Genomic DNA, 10,790 nt, shown 5'->3' with positions numbered 1-10,790 from the left:
ATTGAAATGATGGCGCATATATTGAATTTTGTTTGCACATGTATTGGTTTGCTGGCGTATGTATTGGTTTGCTGGGGCATCTATTGGTTTGCTGGCGTATGTATTGGTTTGCTCTTTGTTGGCACATCTATTGGTTTGCTGGCGTATGTATTGGTTTGCTGGGGCATCTATTGGTTTGCTGGCGTATGTATTGGTTTGCTGGCGCATACATCGGTTTGCTGGCGTATGCATTGGTTTGCTGGCGTATGTATTGGTTCGCTGGCGCATACATCGGTTTGCTGGCGTATGCATTGGTTTGCTGGCGTATGTATTGGTTCGCTGGCGCATACATCGGTTTGCTGGCGTATGTATTGGTTCGCTGGCGCATACATCGGTTTGCTGGCGTATGTATTGGTTCGCTGGCGCATACATCGGTTTGCTGGCGTATGCATCGGTTTGAAATTTAAAGCAGGCATGATTTGGACAGCCACTGGCCCTGCACTTATAAGCACAATTTAATAAAATCTTTTTTTTTTCCTCAGTAAAATTCAATGTAATATTATTTTTCTCGTAAATTCATAAAAAGTATCAGGGATCTTTACTTCTCAGGTATGTATAAAATGACCAGAGGAAGCATATAAATGGATCTCCCCTTAAGGACCCTAATATTTTCGCGCGCTGGTGCTGTAGGTAATGGAAGGAGGAAACGTTAGAGAAGTTATGGAACGAATAATTACGGACCAAAGGCTTTTACAATCGTTAGCTGATGCGGTTAACCAAACACAGAGAAGAAATGTTGACATTGAGGTGATGGGTCAGTTTAATCGAAACACAGGCGATGAAGCCAGCTGTTCCACCCTGCCCAACACGGGTTGTAGTAACGCTATATACAACCTCCGTCGCAATTTTGGTTGCAAAAGACGAGGATTGGGACAGGGGTATGTTCATTAAGTATATTAAATATTTAAGTCTTTAGCGAGCTAAACTTTAAAATAATAACTTTACCTGTACCTTGTCAATAGCATATACATTCTGTGTGTGTGTGAATAATATATAATAGCTGATTTCACTACGTACTATAATTTTGCAGAATTTAAGCGTATTTTAAAATATAGTATAGTAAACGTGGTCACATGTTTGTTAACCCAGGACACGCAATCGTTTTTTTTTTAAACCAGACGTTTATTTACGTTTACGTTTTGTTACGCATTGATGGTAAGATATCTGTAATATTAATCCTGTAAGGCTAAAAATATATATATTTAAGGGAAGCTGCTTTAGTTATGGAACTAGATTTGTTTCTTTGCCTTCCACATACAATGTACTGCTTATTAGAAACTATGAATTGGGAGACCTGCTATTTTTAAAAATAAGAGAGTTGGCTAAACGTGTGCAGCATATTTGCTACAGAAGTGGGCCTCACACTGGTAGGTGTATTTTGACTTTTAAAATACAAATTATTTTTTTCTTTAGTTATAGTTCGAGTTCCGCATTGAGGAAAAACAGCCGGGAAAGTCCAACGTTTTGTAAAGAACTGGTTCTCCTTCCCGATAATACATTTTCACATGTCCCAAGACGCGGCATGAAAGCTATGCTTTTTGGAAACGGGCACGTGGTTTCAGCACTGGAATTTAACGTCAGCTGGGATGAGCAGGCAGTATTCGAATCAATCAAGAACGCATTCTCTGAAAAACTGAGTTCCTGCAGGTGGTTTTTTAAATTGTAATTCTCTGTGCTCCCCACATTGCTGTTTGTGAGCTCATTAGCAGTTTTCACAGAGTTCTTTTGAAATTTGGTGTACATTAGTTTTGATTGTGTGCATGTGGTCTTTGCTGTAGTAATTATTTCAACAGTGCATCCCAATCAGTGTAAGTTAAGCATTTTATCATGTTTTCAATTAAGTCATAATAAACTGTTATTTTAAAGCAACTTTAATGTTTATACAGTGAAAGCAATGTAAAAAATAAACTACATAAAGACATTTACCCAAAGTTAACCTAATGTTGTAGCCACATGGTTTTGTCTTGGTGTACCTTAATATGTTAGTTTTTATTTTATTGTTTTTTGATGCAGAATTGAAATTCTACTAGGATGCCATAATAAACTCGTGAAACCATCTTTAACACCTGGGCAAAAACTAAATGGACACATGCTTAAAAAGATCTTTACCCAAAGGTCAATTTATGTCCGACCTGACAGGGTTCTTTTAGAACTTGGAGGAAAACGGGTAAGTATTGGATTTATCTAAATAAATAGTTAATCTCACTTTCAACCAAAGAGGTCTTTAGACATTGATCATTAAGCAATTTGAGGCTTTCAGAAATTGCAACATGATGTTGACCGCAAGCTTTTGGACACTGCTAAGTTTTCTGTGATGAGAAAATTGGGACAGGACAGAATTTTGAAGCTTATTTTGACCACTGCTAATTTGGGATGCTGTGACAGAAATATAATGATTCTTGGTTGTAAATCTCCCTCCTAACCTGTGAGGGCGCTAAGCAGCGAGGACTGAGTTCTTTGGACGGGCTGGCCTGACAGTTCTTTCCCCCGGTCAGGAAGTCGGTCAGTCTGGAAGAAAGCGAGACTCTGTTGCAAGAATGTATTGACCCGGAAGGTAAACAATGTAGTAGCCGCAGATTGTAAAGGCAGCTGCATTCGTTTACCAAGGGGTAATGCATGACAGCACATAAGGGGGACAGAGACTCGTAATTGGTTCCTTCGCATTGGTTTTTAGTGAGTAAAGCACCAGAAGCACGATACACCAATTTTAAGTGAAATTGTGAGTTGCGTTTTTGTTTGTTTGTAATTGTCTTGTACGTTACCAGACAGTTAACACAGTTCCGGAGCTGTCACCATGGGCGAGCACGAAACCGGACAACACTGCACCTTTGTCACAAATAAACCTGTATCACCCACCACAAGCACTACTGCACACACCCAGGACTGGTGACCGTGTTAGTATATTGTGGGACAGATATTTGTGTTTATTATTTGGGACTGCAACCCTGTTATATACTCTGCATTATTATTTGGTCACCACACCTGGATAAGAATAAAAACTGTTTGAAACTGGATTATAAATGTGTGTGTGTTTCATTACAGCACTGCATCACACCTGCACGTACTACTTACCACTTTGCCACAGATGCATATAACAAAGTTCACAAATTTGTGAATAATCTTACAGTATAATGTGTGTTTTTTTACAGGCAGAAAATTCAGATGAAGACATCATTGATGTAACTGAAGCTTCTGCTCTGTCTTTCTCATCTGTTCAGGTAAGTCAATATAAGTTTACATAATGCTGGCTGAAAAGTGTGGGTGTCTACACTAAATTACTTTTGGTTTGTCTGTCTAGTTTTTGAAGTGTGTCTTTTTTAAGGTTGTATGATTTATATTTAAAGATTGTCATTTAAGTTTGAATTGCTTTATTTTCGTTCACAGCCTTCAGTTTGTGTTGAGAATACATCTCAGCGGGAGAATATGAGCAGCAAAAGCACATTTGCTGATGATCACTCACTACCTTCAGAAAGCCACATTTGCAGATCAGAATCTGTCACAGCTAAGACCAGTGTATGTGAGGATACATATAGGTAACATATCTGAACCTACTATAAGTGATACAAAACATTGAATTTTTGTACTGAGTAAATAACATGCGTGAATAGCTTAAGGTTAAGGAGAGTGCTGTATTTTGTGAGAAGCAGCAGTCATGATGTCAGCAGGGTAGTTCGGCAGGTCCGCTGTAAGAAGCTGATGGCAAGTGAGTTTAGGGAGAGACTCATTTGTTTGATTCTGAAATTAACTAGCAGATCTGCTGTTGTATCAGCCATAACTTTTTTGTTTGCTTCATGTTTTAAAAAAAAAAAAAAAAATAGGATGGCAGCAAGTATGAACCAAGTACAGTCTATTCCAAAAACAGCATTGACATTCTGTTACCAATAGGCTACCATAACAAATGCATTATATATATATATATATATATATATATATAATCTCTTAGACGCCCTTATCCAGGGTGACTTAAAATTGTTACAAGATATCACATTATTTTTACATACAATTACATTATTTTATCTTTTTACACATTATTTTTACATACAATTACCTTATTTTATCTTTTTACACATTATTTTTACATACAATTACCCATTTATACAGTTTGGGTTTTTACTGGAGCAAGAAAGGTAAAGTACCTTTCTTAAGGGTACAGCAGCAGTGTCCCCCACCTGGGATTGAACCCACAACCCTCCAGTCCAGAGCCCTAACCACTACTCTACACTGGTGCCCTAATATATATATATATATATATATATATATATATATATATATATATATATATATATATATATATATATTATAATTTTTTTTGCTTAAAGGGAGTTGAACATATTCTTAATTCATGGTATTCTGGTGTGTGTGTGTGTTTTTTTTTTTTTTTTTCTGTGACTAAAACTAACTACATACAAGTAAACTTTTTTTTAACCATGTGATTATTTTTGTAATCCTTTGACATTCCTAATTAGAGTAAAACAGCAATATCCACAATACTAGATTTTCCATGTTTGTAAAAATGTTTTGTCCTGTGTTTTCATTTTAAAGGAATTATGTAGATCTTTTGGATACTGGAAGTCTTTCAGACGATTCAGATTTAAATGAAGCCATTTCCCGATCTCTTGTGGACATTCAACCTATGCTGTAAGTATCGTATACAGTACATAAGTTACGTATGAGTATGACAATACAAATTGTTGAAGTTAGCTATTTTCTTTTAATCTTTCAGGGAAGAAAGCTGTTCTTTGAAAGAAATACTGAAGCCCCTTGAAAATTCACTCAGCAGTGAAGTTGTTCGTTACAATATTACAAGGAGAAATGTTTGGGACGGTACTGTCCGAGCCATGAGCCGACCTAACTTCTCACCAACCAAGCAGATGGACATAAAATTTACTGATAATGAAGGAATTTCTGAAGGTGCAGTAGATCTCGGTGGTCCAAAACGTGAATTTTTGCGCCTAGTTCTGGAATACGTTCGGGATCACAGCGGAATGTTTGAAGGACCACAAGGAAAAAAAGTTCTTGCTTGCAGTATTGCAGGTAAAATACTGGGAGGGGGGGATCCAGAATAGAAGTGTTCTTATTTCATGAAAATTCTGTTTAATACTGAAAGGTAATTTACCATTGTTTTATTTAGTATTTATTTTTACTTAATGATCCCTTTGATAACTTTGATATATGTAGGTAGGTATCTATAGGTGAGGATGCAATCACAACTTTCACCCACTTGCAAACTCCAAACCCACTATTCAATTACTCAGTTCTGGTTTTCCATTTAGGTAGATTCAAGAAGCTACCAAAAAAAAGTGAAGCATTTATAATTTGTAATTCACGGGTAGATCCAAAATTCTATTTAATCCCTGCTATAGTATCCCTCTTATAAAGGTTTACAGGAAATTGCAACTTAATTTAATTGAACATTTTAAGATCCATTTTAAAATGGGTTTAATATTTAACCTTTTTGTTTCAGATAACATTTAAAAATCCTTATGTCTTTATTATTTTAGCACTTAAGGGCAACAGCTACTTCTATGCTGGACAGCTGATGGCTATGTCAATCATTCATGGAGGTCCACCTCCTCAGTTTTTGTCTCCAGTTCTTACTGAGGCAATGATATGTGGACCTGATAAAGTAATTGTATCTGCAGAGGATGTGGCAAACGAAGAAATCCGTTCACAAATAATACTAGTGAGTTGTTAACTTGTTGTTTTTTTCATTTCTCAATTTGATGTATATGCATAAAGGAGAAAAGCATATCCCAGAATATTAAATTTAAACACAAAGAAAAATGTTTACAGTAGCTACAGTAATGTTTTGTTATGATTTAAATATGTATTAAGATCAATCAATATGTTAATATGTCCCATATTTCAATAACACTCAGGTAGGTGATCCTGCACTACTGTGGAGCTCGACACCTTGACCATTTTGTTCACTAATGTTTTTTTTTTTTTAGTAAAAGGGGATTAAGTTGTTTTTTTTATCAAAGAGCATCTTGTAAATGCAAGCAGCAGCAAAAAGAAGTCTGTTTATACATATTAATATTTTTTGAGAGATTTTGCCTTCCCTTTAACAAGTGAGCCAGTCTTGCCTGTTAATTGAAAGTGTTTGTTCTTTCTGAAAGGTTATGCTAGTGACTGATCTGATTTACTACCAAAACTTCTAACAGGAATAAAATATTGCAATTTAACCTACTACAGATCATAAAAAGTCTTGGATTAACAGTAATAGATTGAGAGGGGCAACACTTTTCAGTTTTCAGATCTTGAAAGTACTTCATCTCAGGAGTACAGTTCTCTACACTGGTGTTAATTTAATTTTTTTTCTTTCTTAAATCACTTGACTTGCTACTTTTTGTTTTAAGATATAAAAATTCAGAATTCTTTATTTTTTTTTAAAGTCATTATAAATGTGATTGAGGGTCTTTTTTTTTTGTTAGATCAGGGATGCCAGTTCAGAAGATGCTTTAGAAGATGCTGTCAGTAAAGCTTCCAGCATTTTGGCATTGTCAGGGTGCTTCAGGCGAATTGATATGCAAAACCGAGGAGAGGTAGCTATAGATATAGCCAGTTGGTATGTGCTGCAGAGAACCAGGGCTGCATATGAGAGGTAAAAACTGTATTAAAACAGTAAGTTATTTTCTGTAACAAACTAGCAGTTCTTGGTAGGAGGTAGTTTTATATCTTTGGTAGTATTCCTGTTAATAAGTTGTCTGTATAGTACACTTATAGTTACAAGCCTTGCACACCTAGTTGCACCTGTGAGTAAATACAAAACAGATGTGCAATACTTTACCTTTGGTGTAACTACATAACCTCACTGACATTTTGTTCTCAGTTTTTCCGAGGGCCTTACGGCACTTGGCATGCTCAATGCCTTGAAGATCTATCCTGTGCAGCTGAGATGTCTTTTTGTGGAGAGCATAGAGAGACTGACTGCTGAACATTTAGAAAATCTTTTCAAAGTTCATCTTTCGGAAGCTGGCAGCAACAAATATCATGGCGAATGCATTACGCTTGGTTTTTGGAGAGATTATTTGCAGGATGCTGAATGTAAGATTGGCTATTAAATTGTTTAATTTGCTTAATTAAATGAAGTGAGATATTTACAATGCAAGATGCTCTTAAATTGTATCATAGTTGTTTTGTCTGTCTAATGTAATTCTTTTTATATTCTTGTAGAATGCATTCTTATTGTAAAAGTACTGCCAATATTTCTTTACAGTGAAATTAACAACAGTTTCGTTGGAAGAAGTTCTTGTTTTTGTAACTGGAAGTGACAAAATTCCAGCACTAGGATTCAGTCCTGCTCCTTCTGTCGAGTTCCTCCATGACGAAGATCACAGGTTCCCAATTGCTAATACCTGTGAGAACGTAATTCGACTGCCACTGAAGAGCAAATATGAATATTTCAAAAAGGACATGGACTTTGGAATAAAAAATTCCCATGGATTTGGAAGGCCTTAAATTATGTAAAACCCACAGCTGCTGCTTCTGCAGGGTCATGAGGAGGAGAGGAGAGGAGTGGGGGGGGGGGAGGAAAAGTGAAGTGAAGTGAAGTGGGGTGGGGAGGGAGGAGAAGTGGGGAGGTAGGTGGGGGGAGGAGAGGTTGAGAGGGGAGGGGGTGTATATATTTCCTAGTATAGCATACAAATGACCATTTTTTGCCACTCCTGTGATGTATTTTATTTTGAAGAGAAGTGCATCTGTCTTTGCATTTGTTTAGATCAGTGGTTCTAAACTCTGGTCCTGGAGGACCCCTGTGTCTGCTAGTTTTTGTTGTTGCTGTTACTTATTTGAACTCTTAATTGCACTAATAATGTGCTTAATTTTCATTGTTCTAAACATGGAAATAATTGAAAGTTTTAAGTTACAGGTGATTTAGTCTCCCAACTCTGAGTTAAGTGTTGAAAATTAATTAGAAAGCTCTGGTTTGATCACTTTACACAAAGATCAGAAGATTTTTTTTCTTCAAATTTGGTCATGTTCAATTCAAAAATTGTCTTTTTCATTCAATGTCAGAAATCGCCAATAAAGTGAAACATATGCTATATGTTTTAGTAAGATATAAAAAATAAAAGAAAGACTCTAAGGAATTTAGATCATCTTTGTTTATTTGACATTAAATACAATGTGTGAAACTTTCTGCACTCTAAGAAGGTGAAACTGTAGTGGATACATGTTGTTGTAGATCATTTTCTTTAACACAGCTCACTAAAGGAACAGCAGTAGAGTATAAGCCATTCTCCTAATCATCCTTTTTGTATTACTCAGTATTTCCTTAAACAGTTGCATTGTGAGTATTGTTAGCTACAGTTTTACACTGCAAACTTTCAGAACAACGATCTAGATCGTAATGCAGTAAAACTCACTCACTAAATGCACGACATATAAACCCTACCATTCTATTTTGTCAATGCATCTTGAGCAGTCTAGATCAGTGGTTCTCAACCCTGGTCCTGGAGAGCCTCTGTCCAGCTGGTTCTATAGGTAACCATTAAAGCACCTAATTTATAAACACCTGGAACTATTTCATTGTGATCAATTAAAATGTGATTTGTTAAATTAAGTAATTTAGGGATTATTTGGAACAAATAAAATGACCCTCTACAGCCCTCAATGACCAGAGTTCCCTTAATTGAACAAGTTATTTGCTTAATTGATTAATAGCTTCCATGTGTTCCCAGTCTTTAGAAATTGGTGATTTAGGGTGCCCTATAAAACTTATTGGACAGGGGCTCTCCAGGACCACTGGTCTACAATCGGAGGATGTGTAGAGGAGAAATACTAAAGACAAGGACTGTCACAAAATGCCTTGGTATGAATAGTAGCAACTCTCATATACAACTTCATACATATCCAATATATAGAACATTTTTATAATAAAAAATACAATAAAGATGTGACTTCAAAATTCTGTTCACCTTTGCTCATTTATATGTAAATACTGCAGTGTTTTTTTTTAAACAGCTCTGATGTAAAGAAAAAAGAAAAAACATTTTTCATTTCCTAGAGGTATTGGTGAAATGATTATTGTAATCAAATAAAGTGGAATTTAAAGGTGGGTTGGAATTAAAGGCCCCCACCCCCAGCTTTCAGTTGACTATATCTGAATTTGTAAATATGTTCGTACTTGGAGGTAGTGCTCAATGCCATGATTGCCATCATCTAACATGGGATTAACAGTTTCATTCAAATAAGCTTCTTGCTCTTGTGACAAAGTACTTGATGAAACACTATTCACAGCAGTACATTCATTTGAAACAGCATGGTAACATATCTCACCATTTTGAGTGTCGTCCAGCAATTCATAGCATGAGCAATCATTATGCTGAAGGACACCAGAATTCCACAACTGCAGTGGTGTCATGGAATGCTCTGTACTGAGGCAGTGATTGTTCCACTGCTGTACAAACTCTTTGACAGCAGTATTGATTCTGGGTAAATAAACATAATGCAAAGCACGCATGTCAGTTGCTGACATAATATCCAAGAAATGATTGGCCTCTAAAAACAGAAACAAGTCTTTATAGTAGAAAGTTAAAACCCTATTCAGCTCAGCCCAGAGTCTTTCAATGCGCTGATTGTGCACACTTCTCCCTACAATGAAACTACCCCTGCCTAAGCCTCGTTGATGCACCATAAATCGTGCAACATTTATATTTTCAAGACTTGCATCTCCACGGACACGACAGGGTAGTCCAAATTGGCGTACACCTTCCTGAAACAAGTTGAGAACTGTGTGTGCTCTGTTGTTGTTACAGCACTTTAAATATATTATGCAACGACTGAAACCGTCTACACATCCATGGTAAAAAAAACTCCAGCTTGCTAGTTTATGGTTTCCGTCAATGTGCCTAAAGGGAAAAGTATCATTGTTATTTGATTGTAAAGTTCTGAATATTTGTAATATGTATCCTATTTAACTAGAAAAGGAATCTATGCAAAACATAAATATGAAAGTGTACCACTTAAAGATCCTGAAGGTCACTGGTTGTGTGTGCATTCATGCTTAATGGCTGGTTTCACAGACCTTGATTAGCACTAATCTTGGGCTACTTAATGGCACTTAAAGTAAGCGCTAGTAATAGGGGTTTGTGAAACCAGCTGTAAGTGTACAAAATCAGTGGTTCTCAACCCTGGTCCTGGTGCCCCCCCCTCCCTTTACTCCTGTTTTTTGTTCCAACTGAGCTCTCAATTACTAAGTTAAATCCTCAATTGAACTTTCAATTTGCCTAATCAGAGCTTTTTAATTATTTTAAACAGTTGGATATTTCAAATTGTGTATAAAATTGTATAAGAAACTTGACATCTCCAACTTTTTTAAAAGCTTAACAATTTAAAACTTCTAATGAAGCAAATTCTTAGTTCAATTTAGTGTTCAGTGAAGTAACTGAGAGCTCAGTTGGAAGAAAAACCAGCAGTGGAGGGGGGGGGGGGGGGCCCATGACCAAGACTGAGAACCACTGCACTGAATCATGCCGTCCCACAACGCAAACCATTACACAGGAACAATGGGGAAAAAAATTACATTGTTACCTTGTTTTATAATAACAGTAATATGTTCACATTTAAAATAATATTTTTATTGTTTAAAATATGTATTTGAATATTTTAGCAAAATGTGCTAATTTTCCTAAGTTTTATATTGGGCAATACTAATTTTGATAAAAATCCAGGCCTAAGCAGAATGTCTGTTAAGAAAAAAGCTCTCACCAGAGTTGATTGGGTCTGCGGATGTTGTAAATTCTCCTTCG

At 36.2% G+C, this 10,790-nt stretch overlaps 1 protein-coding gene across 4 annotated transcripts; it reads left to right on the top strand.

The window, feature by feature from the left end:
• The first annotated feature begins 475 nt into the window (after positions 1-475).
• LOC117964717 (uncharacterized) lies at positions 476-7,547 on the top strand. 4 transcript variants are annotated; one of them, XR_009307674.1, is made up of 10 exons: positions 476-917; positions 1,453-1,686; positions 2,053-2,206; positions 3,189-3,257; positions 3,424-3,572; positions 4,582-4,677; positions 4,763-5,073; positions 5,541-5,722; positions 6,872-7,086; positions 7,259-7,547. XR_009307674.1 is itself a non-coding variant. In XM_058991241.1 (9 exons), the coding sequence occupies exons 1-9, from the start codon at positions 673-675 to the stop codon at positions 6,645-6,647; spliced, it is 1,614 nt and encodes a 537-aa protein (XP_058847224.1). In that variant the 5' UTR covers positions 476-672; the 3' UTR covers positions 6,648-6,741. The 4 variants fall into 4 exon arrangements, 1 of the variants encoding a protein (XP_058847224.1); XR_009307676.1 differs by lacking the exon at positions 3,424-3,572; XM_058991241.1 differs by lacking the exons at positions 6,872-7,086; positions 7,259-7,547 and adding an exon at positions 6,474-6,741.
• The last annotated feature ends 3,243 nt before the right edge of the window (positions 7,548-10,790 follow it).

Source organism: Acipenser ruthenus, chromosome 18 (genome assembly GCF_902713425.1).
Source record: "Acipenser ruthenus chromosome 18, fAciRut3.2 maternal haplotype, whole genome shotgun sequence".
NCBI lineage: Eukaryota > Metazoa > Chordata > Actinopteri > Acipenseriformes > Acipenseridae > Acipenser > Acipenser ruthenus.
Note: the sequence above shows the minus strand (reverse complement) of the source record. Positions and strands in the feature narration are given on the sequence as shown.

What these genes read in the sequence shown, in the direction of transcription:
- LOC117964717 (XM_058991241.1), top strand. Translation starts at nt 673, where the DNA reads ATGGAAGGAGGAAACGTTAGAGAAGTTATGGAACGAATAATTACGGAC. An exon ending in TAGAACTTGGAGGAAAACGG is followed by an intron (nt 2,207 to 3,188) that starts GTAAGTATTGGA and finishes GTTTTTTTACAG; the next exon opens with GCAGAAAATTCAGATGAAGA. An exon ending in GTGGACATTCAACCTATGCT is followed by an intron (nt 4,678 to 4,762) that starts GTAAGTATCGTA and finishes TTAATCTTTCAG; the next exon opens with GGAAGAAAGCTGTTCTTTGA.